At 41.9% G+C, this 26,169-nt stretch overlaps 1 protein-coding gene and 1 long non-coding RNA gene across 2 annotated transcripts; one reads left to right on the top strand and one right to left on the bottom strand.

Annotated features, from left to right (window-relative positions):
- Positions 1-682: 682 nt before the first annotated feature.
- LOC124037283 (BTB/POZ domain-containing protein 17-like) lies at positions 683-24,915 on the bottom strand. Its single transcript, XM_046351983.1, has 6 exons — positions 24,552-24,915; positions 20,829-20,956; positions 20,453-20,610; positions 5,905-6,063; positions 5,389-5,548; positions 683-3,359 (listed from the first exon to the last, which is right to left on the bottom strand). Exons 1-6 carry the CDS (start codon positions 24,652-24,654, stop codon positions 2,604-2,606), a joined length of 1,464 nt encoding a protein of 487 aa, XP_046207939.1. The 5' UTR covers positions 24,655-24,915; the 3' UTR covers positions 683-2,603.
- On the top strand, positions 18,592-26,169 carry LOC124037284. Its single transcript, XR_006839154.1, has 3 exons — positions 18,592-18,906; positions 24,497-24,606; positions 24,801-26,169. It is a non-coding gene; the product is annotated as an uncharacterized LOC124037284 (long non-coding RNA).

Here is a 26,169-nt window from a genome sequence, read left to right as displayed (position 1 = left end):
CATATACCTGTATTTGGAATGGGTCACAAGGTTAGGATTTGTATGAAATATGACAATAATTCACATTAGACAGTATCTGCTGTAAAGACTGTTCTCATTGTGTAGAAACCAGGGTCTGGCCCCCAAAACAAAGTTCCTCTCATCATTATCCATACCCGAGCCATCTTCACCTTGGTACCTCCTGGCACACAAACACCAACTCCTTCTATGGAATGCGGGCTCTGAGAGAGGACAAGACCATCTTAAATCAGTTGCTAGAGTTAAATCTCAGAAGCTCCTCTCAGTTCACACAGACACAATAGAGGTCTAAGAACCCTAACAGTATAATTAATATAATATTTTAATTTCTCCACTATATGGGTCAATGCATATAGTCCGGATAGCTATTTGGATAAACTATTTAACAAACAATTTAAGAAATCGTATGGCGTATTGAAACAGGGAAAAGGGAGTACAGAATGTGGCTAAGCACACACCCCTGGTGCCACCGTGTTGAGGTTTAGTGTGGCGGAGGTGTTGTTGCCAACTCTTACCACCACACACATGAAAACACACGCACTCTACACACACGTACACATGGGTTTTGTGTTGTAGATATGTGGTAGTAGAGTAGTGGCCTGAGGGCACACGTTTAATGTGTTGTGAAATCTGTTGTGAAATGTATTTATGTGTTTTCATGTGTTTTAATGTTTTTATGTGTTGTATTGCTCTTATCCAGAGCGACTTACAGTAGTCAGTGCATACATTTTCATACTTTTTTCTTCTTGATACTGATTCCCGGTGGGACAATATACAATTTAAAATTGTATATAATAACTACCTTAATTTTGCTGGACCCCAAGAAGAGTAGCTACTGCTTTGGCAGCAGATAATGGGGATTCATAATAAATACAAATACCTGGTGTCAACCTGTCAGGAAGTCCAGGATCAAGTTGCAGAGGTGGGTGTTCAGTCCCAGCCTGGTGATGACTTTAGAGCGCACTATGGTGTTGAACGCTGAGCAGTAGTCAATGAACAGCATCCTCACATAGGCACTGCTCTTTTCAAGGTGGGAGAGGGCAGAGTGGAGTGCAATTGAGATTGTGGCATCTATGGATCTGTTGGGGTAGTATGCAAGTTGGAGTGGGGCCAGGGTGTCTGGCATGATAGACTTGATTTGTGCAATGACCAGCCTTTCAATGCCCTTCATTATTACAGATGTGAGTGCTTGAGGTTGGTAGTTATTGTGACAGGATGGCTTGGAGTTTTTTGGGGGATAGGAATGATGGTAGTTAGATTGAAATGTGGCGATTACAGACTGGGACATTGAGAGGTTGAACATATCTGAATACGCCTACCAGCTGGTCTGCACATGCCCTGAGGACACGCCCTGGAATATCGTCTTGCCCTGTGGCCTTACAAGCGTTGACCTGTTTAAAAACCTTACTCATGTTAGCCTCGGAGAGAGAGATCACCGAGTCCTACGGATTAGCGGGGAGCCTTACGCAGGGCTCCTCGTTGTTCTTTGTCGAAGTGTGCATAAAAGGCATTGAGTTTGTCTGGTAGAGCGGTATCATTGGGCAAGTCACGGCTAGGGCTTAATTTGTAGTCCGTAATGCACTGTAGCCCCTGCCACGTGTGTCGAGCGTTGGAGCAGGTATAATAGGATTCCGATATTGTCCTTTTGCCTGTTCGATGGCTAGGCGGAGGTCGTAGCGATACGTCACAATATTAATTTAAAGTGTATTATGATTTACATTAAATGAAACTTGGAAGTTCCCCATTTGAATGCACTCATATGCAGGCATTTTCAATAAACAAAGACATAAGCTATATTTGTAATACATCACTCTAAAATATTGGAAACACAGAAAATGCCCTGGAAGAACTTCGCTTTATTGGATGGTACCACAAGCAACATGAGAATAATAAAAGCTCCTCAAACTTTGTATGATTTTTTAAATTTTCTAAGATAACTAATATTTACTATTATTAATAAAAATAAGTGACAATCTAATCTAAAAATGTTTTTGATAAATGTAGTGTTATTTATTATACAAACTGGCTATATGGATTCAATCCATTTCACTATCAATTTCTACTACTTTGGTTTGTAGGCCTTGGTATGCTACATGAGAAACAGAATGGCTATAAGCACCTGGACAGGGTGACCATGTCAGATGTGATGAATGGCAAAGACCCCTTTGAGGTAAATGCCTGGCATATAATATCACCAAGAGAAATAGTATTTAAAACATAGCTAAGTTTGAAAGACATATTGATCTTGAATAAATACTGTTCAAAATGTTTCTAAAAGCTATCAAACAGATATCGTCTACTATCCATGTATCCCATACACTGCAGACATGATGGGGTGGGTTGGTTCTCCCTTGACATTGCATATTATGCGATATGAGTGTGATGCTTTAAGAGGGCAGTGCTTGGCTTACATGGTGTCCACCATACCACTGCATGTACGGAGAGGGATTTCTCCCAAAGTGTGCACTCATGCACTCCTCCACGTGCATGAAGGGAAGTGAACAAGTGACCTGAAGGGAAGTGAACAAGTGCACACTCAGAGCAGAAGGATAGAGAATTGGGACACATAGAAAGAGTGGAGGTGGTCATTTCTTTGTAGCTATGAGGGTCTGGTAGAGCGGCTTCACCACGATGTGTAGATGGAGGGAACCATCGACCAGGTACTCAGATGTCTTACGGTGCAGATCGGCTTCCACCAGGAAATCACCAGTCTCCTCGGTGCTCTGGTGGAAATTATAAACATGTCTCACCACCATCTTTCCCTGCTTCCTCGTCATCACCACCACCGTCTTCTGGAAGCTCACCCCGGCAAACTCTGCACTCGACGTAGCGGGAGTAATAATGATGCGCAGGCGGCCTCCGTCAACACGTGTCGGCTGTGTGGAACCCTGTTCGGAGTACATTGGCCTCATGCTGAGGGGCAACCAACGGGGCGAGAACAGGGAGTTCCAGGTCACCCTCTTGTTGGCATCATGGCCGCTGGGGCCCAGCTGCGTCTGGAAGCTGGTGCTGCGGTCGTCCCTCATGGGGTTGTTAATGACCCAAGGACTCCCCCAGGCAGGGGAGAGGTAGTTCCTGGGCATGAAGAGACTGCAGTTCACGTCAAAGTACTTGGCCATGTGGAGGGGGGAGGAGGAGTGGAACTGGTAGGACTGGTAGAGGAGGTCCCGGACCGATTCCTGGTAGCGGGCCAGAACAGGAGACTGGGTCTGCAAGCGAAAGAGCTCCAGAGGGGGCATCATGGCATAACGGACGGCTCTCAGAGCGTTCTCGGCCGTTAGAGCATCCGGTTTGTTCTGGTTGATCCAGGCCTCTAGTGCCGCGAAGAGCTCCATTTCACTCTGCAATTCAAAGTCACATTTTTTAAACATTATTGTTCCCACAGGCCGGGGAAATACATTTTGCAGACAGTATTACATTAGACACAAATATAATCGGAAAGTATTCAGACCCTTTGCTATGAGACTCAAAATTGAGCTCAGGTGCATCCTGTTTCCATTGATCATCCTTGATATGTTTCTAAAACTAGATTGGAGTCCACCTGTGGTAAATTCAATTGATTGGACACGATTTGGAAAGGCACACACCTCTCTATATAAGGTCACACAGTTGACAGTGCATGTTAGAGCAAAAATCAAGCCATAAGGTCGAAGGAATTGTCCGTAGAACTCCGAGACAGGATTGTCTCGAGGAACAGATCTGAGGAAGAGTACCAAAAAATGTCTGCGGCATTGAAGGTCCCCAAGAACACAGTGGCCTCCATCATTCTTAAATGGAAGAAGTTTGGAACCACCAAGACTCCTCCTAGAGCTGGCCACCCGGCCAAACTGAGTAATCAGAGGAGAAGGGCCTTGGTCAGGGAGGTGACCAAGAACCTGATTGTCACTCTGACAGAGCTCCTCTGTGGAGATGGGAGAATCTTCCAGAAGGACAACCATCTCTGCAGCACTCCACCAATCAGGCCTTTATGGTAGAGTGGCCAGACGGAAACCACTCCTCAGTAAAAGGCACATGACAGCCCACTTGGACCTGAAGACTTTCAGACCATGAGAAACAAGATGAATCAAAGATTGACCTATTTGGCCTGAATGCCAAGCGTCACATCTGGAGGAAACCTTCCACCATCCCTACGGTGAAGCATGGTGGGGGCAGCATCATGCTGTGGGGATGTTTTTCAGCAGCAGGGACTAGGAGTCTAGTCAGGATTAAGAGAAAGTTGAACGGAGTAAAGAACAGAGAGATCATTGGTGAAAACCTGCTCCAACAGGACAAGAACCCTAAGCACATAGCCAAGACAACGCAGGAGTTTCTTTGGGACAAGTCTCTGAATGTCCTTGAGTGTCCCAGCCAGAGCCCAGACTTGAACCCAATTGAACATCTCTGGAGAGACTTGAAAATAGCTGCACTCCCCATCCAACCTGACAGTGCTTCAGAGGATCTGCAGAGAAGAATGGGAGAAACTGCCCAAATACAGGTGTGCCAAGCTTGTAGCATCATACTCAAGAAGACTTGAGCCTGTAATCACTGCCAAAGGTGCTTCAACAAAGTACTGAATACTTATTTATCTCAGATTTTTTAAATATAAATTTGCTTAAATGTAATAATTTCTAAAAACGTATTTTTCTTGTAATTATTGGGTAGATTAATGAGGAAAACAACAATTTAATACATTTTAAAATAAGGCTGTAACGTAACAAAATGCGGAAAAAGTCAAGGGGTCTGAATACATTCTGAATGTAATGTAGACCATTCTCAAGACCAATTCTTGTTAGTCTACATCAACTCATTGCCTAAAGCTTGCAGATATATTTTCATTATTTTTATGGAGTCAGATATACATTTTAATAGGTTAATTGCTTATTCTTATTACGAGTCGTGTGATGTGAGATATTTATAATATAATATAAACTTTATATGCACATGTAAAAAATGACTGCCCACTACTTAAGCTAATTTAGCTTTGCACTTATGTTGTCATCTGATGAAAATGAAGCTATTTTCTGCCGAATGTGTTGCACTAATGTATTTTGTGTGAAGGGAAACTATAGTTGCACTTTCAATGGTTAAAACGCAGATTTTTTTCTTGGCCTGCATTTTGAAAATGCGACCCCGTTTTGCTATTACGGCCCCTGCTCATAACAGAGCAAGCAGTAAAGATTCATATGACAGTCATTTTTGCTTTGTATCATCTACAGATGAAAGGCCGAAATGTCATAAATATGCAGACTTTCATTAATTATTTCTCAAGTATGTGTTAAGAAAGGACTATTCAATGGATTACATTTCCTGAAAATTGCCCAAATGATGGTATTTGTTCTTGTCTGAGTTTTGTGAGGAATGACTCTCAAACAGATCTGAGATCAGGCGTACCTGCAGGATGAGGTCTGAGCGCTGCAGCAGGGTCATGAGCAGGTCGTTGCTGACATGTGTCCACTCCCCACTCTGCAGCACAGAGGACAGGTTCCAGGACAGGTACTGCAGACAGCTGTCCCGCAGGGCCACGTCTCCAGTCTGCAGGGCGTACTGGTACCTGCAATGTTGTCAGCAAAAAGTCCAGAGCATGTTTCCATGATATCAACCGATGCACTTAGGTAATAGTACCTGCAATGGTGTCAACAAATAGTCCAGTCCACGCTTTCATGTTAGCAACTGATGCATTTACGTACTTGTACCTGGAATAGTGATAACAATTATTTAAGTTAAGTATATGTATTACAAGTTGAACTAGTTGTTAATAAATGCAATCTTTATTGTAAAGACTAATGTATGGATGTCATAATGAAAATACAGGTCTCCCTTGTGAAAGACGTCTTCTGACCCCAATGGGACTTTGTTAAATAATGGGACCTGGTTAAGTAAACATTAAATAAATAAATGGTACAGTACCATTCCACCACGTGTCCAGAAGGGGAGTTGCTGGCCAGGTTCTGGGTCATGTACTGGGTGACCCCCTGCTGAAGGCCCTGGACGCGGTACTTAGTGGCCAGCTTGTGTAGAGAGGTGGCCTGCTCCAGACACAGGGAGATCTCTCCACAATACAGGTACCTGGATAGAGAGAATGAGAAGGGGGAGATTAATAGATGTTCAACAACTCTTAGTTGGACAATGGAACAACAAATATACTGTATACTGAACAAAAATGTAAACACAACATGTAAAGTGTTGGTCTCATGTTTCATGAGTTGAAATAAAAGATCCCAGAAATGTTCCATACGCACAAAAAGCTTATTTCTCTCAAATGCTCTGCACCCATTTGTTTAGATCCCTATTAGTGAGCATTTCTCCTTTGCCAAGATAACCCATCCACCTGACAGGTGTGGCATATCAAGAAGCTGATTAAACAGCATTATCATTACACAGCTGCACTTTAATCTGGGGACAATAAAAGGCTACTCTAAAATGTGCCGTTTTGTCACACTATACAATGTCACAGATGTCTCAAGTTTTTAGGGAGCGTGCATTTGGCATGTTGATTGTAGCAATGTCCACCAGCGCTGTTGCCAAAGAATGCAATGTTAATTTCTCTACCATAAGCCGTCTGCAACGTCGTTGTAGAGAATTTCGCAGTAGGTCCAACTGGCCTCAGAACAGCAGATCACGTTTAACCACGCGAGCCCAGGACCTCCACATCGGGAGACCAGCCACCCGGACAGCTGATGAAACTGATGAGTATTTCTGTCTCTAATAAAGCCCTTTTTGAAGAAAAACAAATATGGATGGGCCTATACCCTCCCAGGCCTATACCCTCCAAATCAGTCTCAAAATCATTCATCAATGATTTAAAAATACCAATCGAGACAAGTTCTTCCAGTTGAAATTTTTGTTCAGTATATTATGTTAAAACCAAGGAGAGGAAAACAACGATAGGGGATACACAGGAAAATCCTTCCATAATACTAGGAGAGAAGGATAGAGAGAAAGAAGAGGCAGGGGGTCAGAGGTCAGTCTCTCAGAAGAAACTTGGTTAGGGATAAATACTGTTTACTTTTGCACTTGATGCAGTCTATATCATAACTGAACTGAACTGACAACTGAAACAGTACCTGTAACACACACACAGGTAACATACACAGTCTTTGATCATCTAACATTCATGTAAAGTTTTAGTTGTGGTTAAAAGCCAGAACATTCAGCCAGAGGAGTTTGAAAAGGAACAGAAGTCTCAAATCATAATCACGTCATAGCTAGCGAACTACATTTGTTTATTTATCTAAACTAAAATCTGTCTAGCTAGCTTTCATAATACGCTGGCTAGACATTCTGAAGCATATCAATGTAATTAGCAAGCTGCTATCTGGCGATGTGATTTGTAACTTTGCAAGCTAACATTAGCTTCGTTAGGTTACGTTAACTAAGCGCTAGCTTGTTAAATAACTACTGTAGAGGCTAATGTGAGTATATGTGTTATATTTAGAGTTTGATCCCATCAATATCTGCAGCGGCCTCAACATCAAGCTCAGCACCAGGAAATAGTGTGTCACCTTATAAAATCTTACTCAAATCTACTAAATCGTTCAATGACTCCATGATGAGCAAATAAATATACTGGAGCTAGACGTAAACATGGTCCGTGTCTTGTTGTCATAGTTGCTATGTTTACAAGTAGGCTACAACTTCTACTGTAGTTTTCTCTGTATTATGGAGGCTTAGTTGATTGTTCAGGCGAAGTCTACATTTGAGAAAATTAGGTATTAGTAAGGAGGGGATGGTGTGGGCGACTGAATGGTGTCTGTTGGGTGGTGGGTATTGTGTGTGAAGTTTAATATGCATGATCTATTGACACAAATAAGAAAAAAATCACCAATACACAAAACTGTCTACCAGACAAGTATTTCTCAACCTTTTCACACCTTTGCAGTCAGTTCGTTGGCATGGGGGAGAGGGGTTGTTAGTATACTCTTCTAGCCTTTTCACTATATTGTTGGCAGTGCTTGTCTACTCAACAGCACAACTGTAGGTGCTCATATACAATAATACACAACTAGACTCTACAAGTCAAGCCCCCCTCAAGTCAAGCCCCCCTTGAAATAAATTCATAATCTATGGATTTCACATGACTGGGAATACAGATATGCATTTGTTGGTCACAGATACTGTAAAAAGAGGTAGGGGTATGGATCAGAAAACCAGTCAGTATCTGGTGTGATCACCATTTGCCTCATGCAGCGCAAACATCTCCTTTGCATAGAGTTGATCAGGCTGTTGATTGTGGCCTGTGGCATGTTGTCCCAGTCCTCTTCAATGTCGGTGCGAAGTTGTTGGATATTGGCAGAACCTGGAACACGCTGTTGATCCACAGCATCATAAACATGCTCAATGAGTGACATGTCTGTTGAGTATGCAGGCATGGAAGAACTGGGGAATTTTCAGCTTCAGGGAATTGTGTACAGATCCTTGAGACATGGGGCTGTGCATTATCATGCTGAAACATGAGGTGATGGCGGTGGATGAATGGCATGACAATGGGCCTCAGGTTCTCTTCACGGTATCTCTGTGCATTGAAATTGCAATCGATAAAAAGCATTTGTGTTAATTGTCCGTAGCTTATGCCTACCAATACCATAACCCCTCTGCCTCCATTGGGCACTGTTTACAATGTTGACATCAGCAAACCTCTTGCCCCCATGATTCTATACATGCTGTCAGTCATCTACCTGGTACAGATGAGCACGTTTCTCCAACGTGCCAGTGGCAATCGAAGGTGAGCATTTGCCACTGAAGTCGGTTATGACACCGAACTGCAGTCAGGTCAAGACCCTGTTGAGGACGACGAGCACACAGATGAGCTTCCCTGAGACGGTTTCTGACCGTTTGTGCAGAAATTCTTTGTTGTGCAAACCCACAGTTTCATCAGCTGTCTGGGTGGCTGTTCTCAGATGATCCATTAGGTGAAGAAGTTGGATGTGGAGGTACTGGGCTGGCGTGGTTGGAGGCAGGTTATGGTAGAGAAATGAACGTTAAATTCTCTAGCAACAGCTCTGCTGGAGAATGCCTAGTATGCTCACAACTGTGTTGTGGTATAGATATTGCTAGCTGTTGTACATATGTACAGTGCATTTGGAAAGTATTAAAATCCTGTGACTTTTATCCACATTTTGTTAGGTTACAGTCTTATAAATGTATTAAATCGCCCCCCCCCCTCTCATCAATCTACACACAATACCCATTATGACAAAGCAAAAACAGTTTTTTAGAAATTTGGGAAAACGTTTTTTTATTTATACAGAAATATTACATTTACATAAGTATTCAGACCATTTATTCAGTACTTTGTTGAAGCACCTTTGGCAGCGATTATAGCCTCAAGTCTTCTTCGTTATGATGCTACAAGCTTGGCATACCTGTATTTGGGGAGTTTCTCCATTCTTCTTTGCAGATCCCCTCAAGCTCTGTCAGGATGGATGGGGAGCGTTGCTGCACAGATATTTTCAGGTCTCTCCAGAGATGTTCGATCGGGTTCACTCAAAGACATTCAGAGACTTGTTCCAAAGCCACTCCTGCATTGTCTTAGCTGTGTGTTTAGGGTCATTGTCCTGTTGGAAGATGAACCCCCCCCCCTTCTAAGGTCCTGTGCACTCTGGAGTAGGTTTTCACCAGTTATCTTTCTGTACTCTGCTTCGTTCATCTTTCCCTCGATCCTGACTAGTCTCGCAATCCCTGCCTCTGAAAAACATCCCCACAGCATGATGCTGCCACCACCATGCTTCACCGTAGGGATGGTGCCAGGTTTCCTCCAGACGTGACGCTTGGCATTCAGGCCAAAGGGTTCAACTTTAGTTTAATCAGACCAGTGACCAGTGACTTTTTGGAAATCTCCAAGTGGGGTGTCATGTGCCTTTTACTAAAGAGTGGCTTCCGTCTGGCCACTCCACCATAAAGGCCTGATTGATTGAGTGCTGCAGAGAAGGTTGTCCTTCTGGAAGGTTCTTCCATCCCCCCATTTTCCACCTAAGTTTGTGGGATCTTGTTTTTGCACAGTAGCTGTATAGCCCTGCAGAACTTTACGTTTGTTTATCTTTTGTTGTTTTTTAGTGTTTATTTTAAATAAAGGAGATGTACACTTTCCACACTGCGCTTTGGTCTCATTCCGACGATGGACGTAACAGCCACTATGTTCTTGGGGACCTTCAATGCTGCAGAAATGTTTTAAGGTGGACTCCAATCAAGTTGTCGAACCTTTTCAAGGATGATCAATGGGAACAGGAGGCACCTGAGCTCAATTTCGAGTCTCATAGCAAAGGGTCTGAATACTTATGTAAACAAGGTATTTTAGTTTTTATTACTTAGAAATTTGCAAACATTTCTAGAAACCTGTTTTCGATTTGTCATTATGGCATAGAGTGTGTAGATTGATGAGTAAAATGTTTTAATTTTAACGTAATAAAATGTGGGAAAAGTATACTTTTCGAATGCACTGTATATAATGGTGTTTTCTATTAATTTTTTTTTAACAAGTGTACTGACAAGTGGCTAAATATAGTCAACATGTTTTAATAAAACAGTCCATTTGTGTGTCACTATAGGAAATAAGTAAACATTGCTTGTATTCAAGACAGTTAATTTGCTCTGACCTGGTAATCAAATGGATATCCGGACTATTTGCACTGAGCCTGAGTAACCGGTTCCCCAGCACATTGACTCTGTACCAGTACCACCTGTATATAGCCTCGCTACTGTTACTTTCACTGTAATTTTACAGTTTTTTAAAATTTCTTTACTTATCTATTGTTGACCTAATACCTATTTTCTCTTAAAAATTGCACAGTTGGTTAGGGCTTGTAAGTAAGCATTTCACTGTAACATCTACACTTGTTGTATTCGGCACACGTGACAAATAAACTTTGATTTGATTACAAATAAATAGGGCTGTATCTTCCTATTTAAAAAGAACATTTAACTGTCACGTTCTGACCTTAGTTCCTTTGTTTTGTCTTTATTTAGTATGGTCAGGGCGTGAGTTGGGGTGGGCAGTCTATGTTTGTTTTTCTAGGTTGGTTTTTGAGTTTGGCCTGGTATGGTTCTCAATCAGAGGTAGGTGTTGTTAGTTGTCTCTGATTGAGAATCATACTTAGGTAGCCTTTTTCCACCTGTGTTTCGCGGGTGTTTATTTTCTGTTTTTTATGTGTCATCACTAGACAGGACTGTTTCGTTTGTTCGTTCTTCCTAGTTGTTGTTTTGTTTAGTGTTCAGTTTTGATTATATTAAAAATCATGAACACTTACCACGCCGCACCTTGGTCCTCACCTTCTTCCACCGATGACGGCCATTACAGAAACACCCACCAACCAAGGACCAAGCGGCGTGGTATCAGGCAGCAGCGAGATCTGGACTATATCACAACTTGGGACGAGATAGACAGGTGGTCGGTCGATCCAGGGAGAGTGCCGGAGCCCACCTGGGATTCTCTGGAACAGTGTGAGGAGGGATACCGGCGAATGGAGTTAGCACGGCAGCGCGTCTGGAAGCCCGAGAGGCTGCCCCAAAAATGTATTGGGGGGTGGCACACGGGTAGTGTGGCGAAGTCAGGTAAGGAGACCTGCGCCAACTCACCGTGAGAGAGGGAGCTGGCAGGCACCGTGTTATGCCGTGAGGCGCACGGTGTCCCCGGTACGCAGGCATAGCCTGGTGCGTTATCACCGCAGCACCTCATATCGGACGGGCTAGGTTGGGCATCGAGCCAGGTGCCATGAAGCCGGCTCAGCGCATCTGGTCACCAGATACATATAGCTGGTACACGGCACCAGCTTTATGCATGGTGTCCCCGGTTCACCAGCACAGCCCAGTGTGGGCTATTCCACCTTGTCGCATTGGCCTGGCTTCGGGGAGCATTCAACCAGGTAAGGTTGGGCAGGCTCGGTGCGAGACCTCCAGTGTGCCTTCACGGTCCGGTCTATCCGGTGCCACCTCCACGCACCAGCCCTCCGGTGGCAGCCCCAGCTCCAGGCTGTCTCTCCGTCTCCTCCCTACAGGTGCTCCCGCCTGTACAGCACTGCCAGAGCCTTCCTCCTGCCCAGCGCTGCCAGAGCCTCCAGTCTGTCCCGAGCTGCCAGAGTCTGTTATTTTGTTTAGTGTTCAGTTTTGATTATATTAAAAATCATGAACACTTACCACGCTGCACCTTGGTCCTCACCTTCTTCCACCGACGATGGCCATTACATTAACATTTCGACGTCCAGCTCTTCTTGGTAGGAGGAATCATCAGATTCATAAAAATTCTTTAGCAATCTTTGAGGATAGTCAGTGACATCGCGACATTGCAGTAATATCGCACCTGTAAACTAGTTCCATCCCAATTTTCAAAAGACTGCCTTCGAGGGTGGGAACAAGGAAGTTTGGCTCCTGTCAGGTTGTAGTCTTTACAAAGCCGGGGAAAATGAGTCAACCAAGATATCCTGCAATGGCCTGGCAGCAGTGGCAACCGGTCATTCAAGGAAGGTTTTGAGCCTAAACTGTTTAGCTAAAAACCTATCAAAATATTGGACACACCTACTAATTAATGGGTTTTTCTTTCTTTTTTAAAATGTTCTACATTGTTGAATAATAACGTGAACATCACAACTATGAAATAACACATGGAATCATGTAGTAACCAGAAAAGTGTAAAACAAATCAAAATATATTTTATACAGTTGAAGTTTGCATACACTTAGGTTGGAGTCATTAAAACTTGTTTTTCAACCACTCCACAAATTTCTTGTTAGCAAACTATAGTTTTGGAAAGTTGGTTAGAACATCTACTTTATGCATGACACAAGTCACTTGTTTACAGACAGATTATTTCACTGTATCTCAATTCCACTGGGTCAGAAGTTTACATACACTAAGTTGACTGTGCCTTTAAACAGCTTGCAGAAAATGATGTCATGGCTTTAGAAGCTTCTGGCTAATTGACATCATTTGAGTTCATTGGAGGTGTACCTGTGGATGTACTTCAAGGCCTGCCTTAAAACTCAGTGCCTCTTCGCTTGACAAAAATGGGAAAATCAAAAGAAATCAGCCAAGACCTCAGAAAAGAATTGTAGATCTCCACAAGTCTGGTTCATCCTTGGGAGCAATTTCCAAATGCCTGAAGGTACCACGTTCATCTGTACAAACAATAGTAGCAAGTATAAACACCATGCGACCACACAGCCATCATACCGCTCAGGAAGGAGATGCGTTCTGTCTCCTAGAGATTAACGTACTTTTGTGTGAAAAGTGCAAATCAATCCCAGAACAACAGCAAAGGACCTTGTGAAGATGCTGGAGGAAACAGGTACAAAAGTATCTATATACACAGTAAAACGAGTCCTATATCAACTTAACTTCAAAGGCCGCTCAGTAAGGAAGAAGCCACTGCTCCAAAACCACCATAAAAAAGCCAGACTACAGTTTGCAACTGCACATGGGGACAAAGATCATACTTTTTGGAGAAATGTCCTCTGGTCTGATGAAATAAAAATAGAATATTCAAGCCGAGAACACCATCCCAACCATCCCAACGGGCAGGCAGCATCATGTTGTGGGGGTGCTTTGCTGCAGGAGGGACTGGTGCACTTCACAAAATAGATGGCTTCATGAGGAAGGAAAATTATGTGGATATATTGAAACAACATCTCAGGAAGTTAAATATTGGTCGCAAATGGCTCTTCCAAATGGACAATGACCCCAAGCATACTTCTGAAGTCTGGAATCGAACCAGGGTCTGTAGAGACACCTCTAGCACTGATATGCAGTGCCTTAGACCGCCGTGCCACTCAGTTGCCACTTCATGAAGTTGTCACATGGAAAGAATTTCAATTAACAGGCGTGCTTTTTAAAAGTTAATTTGTGGAATTTCTTTCCTCTTAATGCGTTTGAGCCAATCAGTTGTGTTGTGACATGGTATGGGTGGTATACCGAAGATTGCCCTATTTTCTAAAACGACCAAGTCCATATTATGGCAAGAACAGCTCAAATAATCAAAGAAACACGACAGTCCATCATTACTTTATCCAAATGATTTGAAGAACTTTGAAAGTTTCTTCAAGTGCAGTCGCAAAACCCACCAAGCGCTATGATGAAACTGGCTCTCATGAGGACTGCCACAGGAAAGGAAGACCCAATATAACCTCTGCTGCAGAGGATATGTTCATTAGTTACCAGCCTCAGAAATGGCAGCCTAAATAAATGCTTCACATTGTTCAAGTAACAAACATATCTCAACATCAACTGTTCAGAGGAGATTGTGTGAATCAGGCCTTCAAGGTCTAATTGCTGCAAAGAAATCCCTACTAAAGGACACCAATAATAAGAATAGACTTGCTTGAGCCAAGTAACACGAGCAATGGACATTGGACCAGTGGAAATCTGTCCTTTGGTCTGATGAGTCCAAATTTGAGATGTTTGGTTTCAAACGCTGTGTCTTTGTGAAACGCAGAGTAGGTGAACGGATTATCTCCGTATTATTTAGAATTCAAGGTACACTTAACCAGAATGGCAACCACAGCATTCTGCAGCGATACGCCATCAAATCTGGTTTGCACTTAGTCCCACTATCATTTGTTTTTCAACAAGACAATGACGCAACACATCTCCAGGCTGTGTAAGGGATATTTGACCAAGAAGGAGAGTGATGGAAAGCTGCATCAGATAACCTGGCCTTCACAATCACCCGACCTCAACCCAATTGAGATGGTTTGGGATGAGTTGGACCGCAGAGTGAAGTAAAAGTATCCAACAAGCACTCAGCATATGTGGGAACTCCTTCAAGACTGTTGGAAAAGCATTCCAGGTGAAGCTGGTTGAGAGAATGCCAAGTGTGTGCAAAGCTGTCATCAAGGCAAAGGGTGTTTACTTTGAAGAATCCCAAATATAAAATGTATTTTGATTCATTTAACACTTTTTTTGCTTGCTACATGATTCCATATGTGTTATTTCATAGTTGTGATGTCTTCCCTATTATTCTACAATGTAGAAAATAGTAAAAATAGACAAAAACCCTTGAACGACTATGTGTGCCCAAACTTTTGACTTGTACTGTTTATTATTTAAATATATAATTTTTCCTTGTTTTGCATGTTATTTTGGTATTATTAATACGTGTCACATATCAGTTTGAAAATGTAAAAATATAAATAATCATTGAGTTAATAATGACATGTAAAAATTTGATCTCTTTTTTGCATTCTTGAGTATGGCAGCTCCAAAATGCAGGTGTGATTTATGTGCTGACTCCTCCATAGACCATTAGGTTTTACTACTCATTGAAAAACTGTATTCTCACACCAACCAACCATGCTGAATTAGTCAAGAGGCTGCAGTTACTTGGTACACCCACAAGATGTCACACAAGCTATATGAAAATACAGAACTGTTGTACACTTTCATAAATACTGTATATAAAGCATTTGTGACATATACAGTAAAACAACCTCTCCTACATTTTTTTTTCAAATGAACCCTAAACCTTGGTGTGTAATGCTTGTCAGGAGGGGAATTCCTCATTATATAATTCCCTCTGACTTATTACCTACTTCCTCTAGTGGGGAGGGCAGCGGTCCACATGGTTAACCAGGCTTCTTCCTCTAGTCTCCCTCCTCAACTGAAGAACCTGATATGGCAACACACACTGTGTGTGTGTATATATATATATATATATATATATGTGTGTGTGTGTGTGTGTGTGTGTGTGTGTGTGTGTGTGTGTGTGTGTGTGTGTGTGTGTGTGTGTGTGTGTGTGTGTGTGTGTGTGTGTGCGCACATGCGAGTGTCTCCCTTTTCACCCAAACTTAGAAGGCAGCACACTCAATGCTCTCCCTCATTTTAGCACCTTTGATGTGAGAAATGTGCTTTATAAATCAAATTAATCATTGTGGGGCTTGCAAAGCAAATCCCCAGCTTCAATCGCACTTGAGTTGCTTCTTTACAACTTTTGATCACTTTTATGCTTTTTTAAAATATTACACTTTTTGTCCTCCATTTCCTTGTTTGGGATTTCCTCAAGATTCTAAAAAGCCCCATCGTGACATCATCACTTCCATCTTCCACTCACTGTAAATGCAATAATGCAACTTTTGACACAAATCAGCTACTTTGACCATGTTGCAACAACTTAGGGAAGAAGTTAAAGCGTTTACATCTTGGTCTACTTCTCTGTTACTCAAATATGGGTTTTGAACCCCAAAAATGATTATACACGTACGTTACGGTCACAAGACGCAGGCCTCCTAATTGTCCCTAGAATTTCTAAGCAAACAGCTGGAGGCATGGCTTTCTCCTATAGAGCTCCATTTTATGGAATGGTCTGCCTACCCATGTAAGAGACGCAAACTCGGTCTCAACCTTTAGGTCTTTACTGAAGACTCATCTCTTCAGTGGGTCATATGATTGAGTGTAGTCTGGCCCAGGAGTGTGAAGGTGTACGGAAAGGCTCTGGAGCAACGAACCGCCCTTGCTGTCTGCCTGGCCGGTTCCCCTCTTTCCACTGGGATTCTCTGCCTCTAACCCTATTCCAGGGGCTGAGTCACTGGCTTACTAGGGCTCTTTCATACCGTCCCTAGGAGGGTGGTGTGGGGGCTGTGCTTTGGCAAAGTGGGTGGGGTTATATCCTTCCTGTTTGGCCCTGTCCGGGGGTGTCCTCGGATGGAGCCAGTGTCTCCTGACCCCTCTTGTCTCAGCCTCCAGTATTTATGCTGCAGTAGTTTATGTGTCGGGGGGCTAGGGTCAGTTTGTTATATCTGGAGTACTTCTCCTGTCCTATCTGGTGTCCTGTGTGAATGTAAGTATGCTCTCTCTAATTCTCTCTTTCTTTCTCTCTCTCGGAGGACCTGAGCCCTAGGACCATGCCTCAGGACTACCTGACATGATCCTGGGGACTCCTTGCTGTCCCCAGTCCACCTGGCCGTGCTGCTGCTCCAGTTTCAACTGTTCTGCCTGTGATTATTATTATTTGACCATGCTGGTCATTTATGAACATTTGAACATCTTGGCCATGTTCTGTTACAATCTCCACCAGGCACAGCCAGAAGAGGACTGGCCACCCCAATTAGCCTGGTTCCTCTCTAGGTTTCTTCCTAGGTTTTGGCCTTTCTAGGGAGTTTTCCCTAGCCACCGTGCTTCTACACCTGCATTGCTTGCTGTTTGGGGTTTTTAGGCTGGGTTTCTGTACAGCACTTTGAGATATCAGCTGATGTACGAAGGGCTATATAAATGAATTTGATTTGATAAAAAATTACAGCTGATTTAGTAACCACATCAACATTTTCTGATTTTTTTTTCAGATAGCTGCCACTTTGACCACTGCCCCAACAAGTTAGACAAAAAGTTAGAGGGTAGGACATATTCGTCTACTTCTCTGCTATTCATATCTGTTTAAGGAACAAAAATATTCACTACGGAACTAACGGTACAGCTGTTTTAGTAACTGCATTTACCACTCTTTTTCCAAACAACTGCCGCTATGACCACTCCCCCAGCAAGTCAGACAAAACATATAAAATATAAAATGTTCATCTACTTATCCGATTATCAAAACAGAATAAATATTAGGAATAGCTTGTATCAATCTGTAGATATAGCTTTTTTTTAGTTACCCATCAACTGCTCTCTTTCTAGATGCAGCAAGTCATGTCAGAAGCTAACAGATTAATTATTTACCAATAACATCTCCTAATTCCAATAAACTACATCGCGTTGAAGTTCACTTTTCTTGCTTTGTCTATAAACACTGTCACGAATCTAGCAAATAAGTTGTGTGGGTCTATGTGCAGTATTTATTTAGTTTTAACACAAACAAACTGCATTTTAGCATGGGGCGGCAGGGTAGCCTAGTGGTTAGAGCGTTGGACTAGTAACCGGAAGGTACAAATCTGTCGTTCTGCCCCTGACCAGGCAGCTAACCAGTGGTTCCTAGGCCGTCATTGAAAGTAAGAATTTGTTATTAACTGACTTACCTAGTTAAATAAAGGTAAAATAAAAATTAATTAGCTACAGTATAAGGGAGAAGTGTTGACAAGGCTACTGTTGCCTAGCAACTGAACCATACAGATACTGATCGCAACTACTAACCATAACCACACAACTTCTGACTAGTCTACTGACCATTACTACATAACTTCTGACCACAACAAATATACTGACTACAATCTTGCCCTTGTGACGAACAACTGTATATGTATTGTAATGACTTGACTAGATCATAAATGAACAATTGTCCAGACAGAGGCTGGAGTTTGCGAATTGATGGTTTATTAAACCAACTTTACACAGGCTACTGTTTGGGCCGTAGCACACGCCAAATAGATGACAGATAACCCACAAGCCAATCGTGACCTTCTCTTGTGAAGCCCAGACGTAAGAGAGAGAGAACAAAGGCTGAACCTGGTCTTAACTTCCAATGCTCCACCCCCCTGCCCAACCCCCCTCCACGCCACTCCGCCAACCACCAGGATGCCCGGCATCAGAACATTCCAGGCATTCCCGTGATTGGCAGATAGCAGGTTGATTGGCATGTCGGACCCCGCGAACACCGGGTACTGGTCAGTACAACACAACCACCTCCTAGCCTAACACATAACACACAGCTGTCTGTGCGGGTCGCTACAGTATGTTTTTTTTAAATGACGGTTCAAACATTATTATTTGTTTCAGCTCTATTAAATTAAGTGGTTTCCCAAGAGTTCCATGCGCTAATGACTGTATTGTATGTATCAAAATAGGCTCAAGCGAAAATAAACTTTTATGTCCACAACTAAGAATGGACGGACAAGCACTTTCATTTTCTGCTGCTGATGAAAATAGCCAAAATGTCGGAAAGAAAAACCAAACTAAAGGAACGAAAGGACAGGCAATGAAAGACATTGAGGCCTTCGGGGAAACCCTATATTAATCATAAGGGGCAAAAAAACTGGGAAAACTTGTCCAAAAGAGGTATGTGGAATAACCATAGATCAACCAAGCTAGCTTGCTAGCTGGCTAACGTAGGTAGCTGGCTAACGACGTTATTTAGTTATGTTTAACTAGCTGCAGCGAAACATATCAGTTAATAGGCAATACATTAAGAAAGTGGTTGCTAGATTAGTCCGGAGAACGTATCATTTACATCTATCTATCCACCTGATGATTCATGGCTATCGGTAGGTAACATTACACTGATTCCTGCATAAGGGCGAGTGTGTGGCTATAATCTTACGTGCAGAATGTATTGTGTAAAGTTGACGGAGGAGCGCAGGTTGCAGCTTTGCAGCGGATTCTACACAGTCCCATACGAGAAGCAGCAAGCTTGGATTCTCTCAGGCTTGGAGTGACTGAATAGGTATATTATTGTACACTCAATGAACGTGAAGCAGATGATACACCAACAGAAGTTGCAATCCTGCAGCTGCTGGTCTAAAGAGAGAGTGTATGACCATTACTCAAGTAGTGTAAGCTAGACAAGGATATTCAAGCAGATTGTCTATCATCATTGTTACTGTTCGTTTTGGGTTAATGGACCTGTATAGACGCTACTTTATTTTAGCTTATTTTTCGTTCATATTATTATAATATTATTTATGCTAGGCTTGTTAGGGACATGTAGAATTATACAGGCATCAGTTTATTTTTGTACCTTAATGAGATATTAGTGCCTGACATGAACGCAGGTCTTTGTGACTGTCAAGAGTGGGATGGCGGCCTAATGAGACCATCATCAAAACTGTCAAGGCTCTTGGTGTAATGTGTTGATTGACAGACACAGGGACTGAGGTCCAGGTCAGTCAGTAATGATACAATGTTGCAAACCTGGAGAATGTGTGTGTTGTGTAACTAAAAAATACCAATACCAGTAGGAATAGTTAAGTGTGCTTCATATACATTTTAGCTGCAAAACTCCAGATGTGGTTGACAAACAAAAACAATTAGAAACGATTGATTATCTGAAAATGGGGAATGATGCACATATTTGGTTCTTTGTCTGCAGGGTTAGATTAAGCTATAAAATCAACTTTAAAACATTCGGGCTATCCTAACTTCAAGTGTTTGAAAGACATTTATCAACTATAACTATATACAGTTGCATAAATAACCCACCAAGAGTAAACTCGAGACACTAAAACAACTTTTACATGTTCAGGCTATCCTAACTTCAAATTCTTTAATTGTTTATTGTCTAAAACGATAGAAATTAGCATAAATTATCACAATATAACTCACCAACAGTAACTCTTAAACCTTTCAAGCTATTGTAACTTATCATCTACTTACCTTTTCAACTATAACCAGTCACTACATTTACTACTGCAGACACTATCACTACTATAACGTTTTTCAAAACCATACATACTTTAGAACTGCTTTGCTTTAAATAGTAAAGTATAACTTTTTAAACTTTGACCACTACTACAAAAATATGTTTAAAGCGTTAAAGCAAGTTCCATCAATTGTACTTCATGTACAATTACTATCTAGTTGTTATTATTATTATTATTATTATTACCTGATGAACTTGTCGAAGACGGCAGCACACTCAGCGGTCTCCAGGAGGACCAGGGTGGTGCCGTTACGGCTGAGCAGCAGTTCCTCGAACACAGGGCTCTGCAGGGACAGCATCAGGGAGTGGGCCTGGATCACCTTTACCTGCTCTGCTCCCACTGTCTGGAAGAAGAGGAGGAGGAGGAAGTGAAGAAGATTACTTTTTTTAAAGTCACAAACACTGTGATTTGTCTCTTTCCTTTATCCTCCCAAGAAACATACATAAATACACAGAGAGGTTCAAGGACAGTGTCAGCCACCAGATTTGACCCAGTAAGACCTAGGATTTAAACCGGTAACCCTCCGGCCTACCTCTTTAACTCTCTAGGCTAGTTTCCTACCTGCACCCTGAGGGCCACATCACTGCCATTCCCCTGAGCCAGCAGGGCCTCCAGATGCTGCACCAGGGCCAGGGAGTGGCTGATGGTGTCCCCGCCACCATGCTGGGTCTCATCAGCCTTCATTATGCCTAGAATAGGAAGTTTTAGGTTTTAAAGGGCAATGACATTCTATGGTTTAACTTTTTGTTTCCACAAAACCAAAACATTTGCCGTATTCACATGCAGACACTGATATGATGCTGGAGATAATTAATATGAGGTTGAAAAGTGGTGTATTTGCCCTTTAGCAAGGGCATAGACGCAGGAGATGGCCTGGGCACCCTCACCATGGATAGAGAAGGAGGGGGAAAGGATGGTCGTTAAATAAAGAAACAGGACAAAGCCCAATCTATGCCCCCTCAACCTTCACCATGACTATTGGGAGTAGGGGGTAGAGTCCCAATCCATGGGATCAATCATCACAGCTGTGCACACTGGGTGATCGTAGGTCAGTTTTAATTCAACTTTGATTAATGTGCTGCTAATGTAGGCTGTGATACATGCCCTGACCAGATTCAAATGGGACTCAGAGACTGTATATTATTTGAATTGAAGATCTATTTTAGCTTTTATTAATTTGTCAGAGGCAGTTCCTCTTTTTCTGTTGGTCAAACTTCCTTTTCCGGAAGAAAGGGGAACAAGAAACATCAGTTACCTTTGTGTAAAATTTACACAATCTCAACCAGTACTGATTCACACAGGCATGAGGATGACAGTGTAAATTACTATAAGACTGCACTAATTGTTGAAAATTAGTAGGCCTGCGGATCAATTTCCCAAAACTCAGTCGGGGTTTCAAATCATTGTTGATAGTTAGAATGGTACAATCCACAAGGTGCAATTTTGAAATTTGGTTGTGCATCAGCAGTTTTTCTCTTGTTATGTCAGTCACTGACATTCAAGTTTTATTACTCGTATGCACAGGATACACATGGTATACACCGCCCACCGAAATGCTTACTTGCAGGTTCCTTCTGGACAATGCAACAACAATAAGAAATAAGAAAAAAGATAAGAATACGAACATAAAGTAAATGGCTCAGTAGAATAGATTAAACATTTTATAGTACAATATTTACACTTGTTTCGGGGAAGGGGGAATTGGAAAATTGGGGGCAAGTGTTGAAATTGTGCATTATTTAGCAATCGTAAGAGCCTGGTAGCAGCAGTTGTGATGTGTGTGTAGCATGAATGTATGTGTGTGTGTGTGTGGATGAGTGTATATCTGTGTGTGCTTGAGTTAGTTCATGTGTGCTAAGGTGCAGAGAGTCAGTGTAGGTGGTCAGTCCAATTCAAGTATTAAGCACGCTGATGGCTTGTAGATACCAACTGTTGGAGCGGTAGGATAACTGGAGTAGGTCAAGTGTGCATAGCATAGCATATGTTTCTTAGAACTTGGTGAGTGGTGGTCCTATGGCTATTTTGCATACAACTTTCCCATAACTTTCTGGGAATTGTGCAGGATACCCAGCTAGCGCCTAAGAAACAACGTTCTTCCGTGGGTATTTCAGTACTTCGGCCTAACGTTTTCTGCAGATTTCCTCATGGTTCTATTTAAAGTCATGTACTCAGAACTTCAAGAAGACGTTACATAAAAACCACAAGAAAACATTAGTAACGTTCAAAGAACGTTTTAAGAATATTATTCTGGTGGCACAGTGGACTAAATCCATGGATAGGGAACAGAAGATTATTGGTCTTCATCAATAAAACGTCACAATACGGTACGGAGTGTTTGATTTGGCTGCTGGGGGGCAGCTTCGCTAAAACATTGACAAATAGCTACATGCAGTTTTCAAGGGATTGTTAAATAAATGTTAGCTATACCTATTTGGTTTTAATATCATCACCTCATGAAGAGCATAGTCTACACATTTCCAATTATTCCACATTTAGCTCTCATCAGAGTTATACAGCAAGTAACTGTTTATCTCTATCAGTTTATCTCTGTCATCAGAGTTATACAGCAAATAACTGTTTATCTCTATCATCAGAGTTATACAGCAAGTAACTGTTTATCTCTATCATCAGAGTTATACAGAAAGTAACTGTTTATCTCTATCATCAGAGTTATACAGAAAGTAACTGTTTATCTCTATCATCAGAGTTATACAGCAAGTACCTGTTTATCTCTATCATCAGAGTTACACAGCAAGTAACTGTTTATCTCTATCATCAGAGTTATACAGAAAGTAACTGTTTATCTCTATCATCAGAGTTATACAGAAAGTAACTGTTTATCTCTATCATCAGAGTTATACAGAAAGTAACTGTTTATCTCAATCATCAGACTTATACAGAAAGTAACTGCATGCTTTTATTGACCAGTAAACATCAGTTGATCATGTAATTTCATATACGTGAGGGTAGCCTATTCATTTGGCATGTTATTTAACTTGCTTCATCAGAAATTAGGCTTTTGGAAAGAGCTTGACATTGGCAAGTCCTGGTAAAGTTGTCTGTCGGACTACTGTCATCATCACTATGGACGGCAAGCAAATCAAACAATATTTGTTAGCTAGCCAGTTTGACGTGGTCAATCAATCAATGTAGCCAATCATGTCTGTCAGCAGCAATCTTGAAAAACTCTTAAAAACAATGTTGAAAAAGGGATGTTAGCTAATTCCGCTAGGTAGGCCTAAATTGGTCAGTGAAAAAAAAGTACATTAGGTGTACTTAATATATGTTTAGCCAACTGTACAACGTTTCTACTGGTAGCTTGCAAAGTAAACATTATTGGCAAATGTGCCCTTCTGATGCTTGACAGGCAGAGCCCACAAAGGATGGAAAATGACCTAAACCACTCATTCTTGTCAGGTATAGTTAAACTTTATTTTATATCACTCAAATATTCAATTAATGGTGGCCAATATTGAGAGATATTGTGTGGCTATCCTCACGTATCTGAAATTACATGATCAATTGATGTTTACTGATCATTTAACACATGGAGTTACTTTCTGTATAACTCGGACGATGGAGCTACAATTGTTTTACATGGAATAGTCAGACGTTTGTAGTTCTGACTACGCTCTTTAAGATGTGACGATACTAAAGTAAATAGTTAACATGTATTTAACAATCCCTTGAAAACGGCACCATCAATGGTTTTAGCGGAGCTTAGGATTTCCCTGCCCCCCCAGCAGGCAAATCGAACGCTCTGCACCTTATAGTGACATTTTATTGATAACAACCTATAGGTTTGCATCTCACTGATGCTGTGTCACAATAAAAAAATACATCTGTTTTTTGATGAGTAATGCCCAGGGAAATTAATTTCCATGTGTCCTGTCTGTACTTGGAGTTCAAAACAATTAACCCAAAATAAGCCAGCAGTGGTATTAAAAGTCTTATTGAAACATTCAGTGAAAGTTTTAAGAAAGTAATAGCGCACTGGAAAACGTTCTCAAAATCAGAGTAAAACTTTCTCTGAACCGGCAACCTAAACATACGTTCCCAAAAACCTTCAAGGAACCAAATGTGCTAGCTTGGCACGGATCAAACACTCCCACTGTTACATTTACTATGCCCCCGAGGTTTATATGCACCTATAATGACCATCTACAATACATTGCTCTGAAATGTTTTGTTATCTCAATACAACCCTGTGTTGCTGTCATCCTACCCAGCAAGGTGAGTTGTCACTGGGGTCAGACGGACAGTGGTGGTGTTGGGTGGCCTTACCTCCAGTGACGGAGCCGGTGTGGAGCCAGAGAGACAACAGCAGCGTGCTGATCAGGTTGGTCTGGGCCAGGGCCACTCTGGGTCTGAGAAGGGCAGCAGGCATCTCTCCTTCTTTTCCTCTACTCTTACAGAAAGTACTTTTCTTCTGTCTCACTCGTCTCCCTTTCTCCTCTCTATCTTTCTCTACCTCCCTCTCTGTCTATTCTCCTCTATATCCCCTTCTCTGTCTCTCTCTTCTCCCCTTCTTAGCTGGGCATGTGGTATCCTATGGCTGTCCTGCTCCGTTGGTCGGTCTGGCCTGATGCTGAAAGTGGAAAGAGCGGTTTGTATGTGGGACACTGGCTCTTCTAGGTCTATAGACATTGGCACACATCCGCTAGTTCCAGACCGCAGGATTCTGCACATGCACAGATACAATAGAACCATCCATCGATTGGTGGAATGAATCTGTCTCCAGCCCGCCCGGGTAGGCCATTGTCATGACAACCGCTTTGATTTTTGTAGTACTTTCTCTTAGTTGGGTGTATTGCTGCTCAGTGCATGTCATTGATCTGGATCTGTATAGCAGGCCTTGGGCGGACATAGCTGCGATGTGAAGGATATAGAGTATTAGGAAGGTGCTAGGATAGAGCTTCTTCGCTGGCAAAGGAACTACTACATCAATTGATGGTAAAATGTCATGCTGTGGTGTACAAAACAAATCTATGTGCCTGAGTGTGTTAGTGCGTGTTTGTTCGTGTGTGTGTGTTAGTACATGTGTGTGTGCATGTGACCTGCTCTGAGCCAACCAAAATATCAACATTTTCTAAATAATATACAGTATATCTCATTCAATTATTTAATCATAGCTAGTATGCTGGCATCATCAGGTTACTATACAAATGGGACAATTGAGGCCATTGAACGTATTGACTAGGTTTGGTAGTGTTAGTCTGCACATTACATTGTATATGTGTTTGTGTGTCAGTGTTACCAGCGAGCTCAGTCCCTATGCGTGACACAGTGACCCAAGCCAATAATGTATCTAAGGCTTCAGGCGAGATCACGTTTAATTAATTAGAGAGACAATAAATGAGGCAATCAATGGTCAATCGTTCCATCTGTTTGTGTAGAGCAAACATCTTTTGGAATGTGACCTATACACAGACAAAACACAGATCTTATGACCCCACTAAAGAATGATAATTTAAGTTTAGGCATAGGGGAGAGTGGGGTACATTAAGCCAAATGGGTAAGTTTGTTTCTAGAAATATATACACCAAATTAATAATTTGACAAAATATTTAAGAAGATGTTATCATTTCATGGAGTTTGTGAAGGAACCAACCAAATGGAAAAAGTGTTAAGTTAGGTATAAAAAAACAGATTTTTATGGAGACCCCCCTTATTGGGGTCTCCATAAGCTTCAATATGAGGTCCTAAACATAGTATGAAAGTGCATCCTGAGATATATAGTTAAAATGTTGGCCATGAGGTAAGTTGAGCAATTAGATGTTTTTTGTTCCAAGGCACTATCACTGGAATATATATATATATATATATGTTTACCTTTATTTAACTATGCAGGTCAGTTAAGAACAAATTCTTATTTTCAACGATGGCCTCGGAACAGTGGGTT

Source organism: Oncorhynchus gorbuscha, linkage group LG06 (genome assembly GCF_021184085.1).
Source record: "Oncorhynchus gorbuscha isolate QuinsamMale2020 ecotype Even-year linkage group LG06, OgorEven_v1.0, whole genome shotgun sequence".
NCBI classification, from domain to species: domain Eukaryota; kingdom Metazoa; phylum Chordata; class Actinopteri; order Salmoniformes; family Salmonidae; genus Oncorhynchus; species Oncorhynchus gorbuscha.
This window is presented reverse-complemented; position numbering and strand designations above follow the sequence as displayed.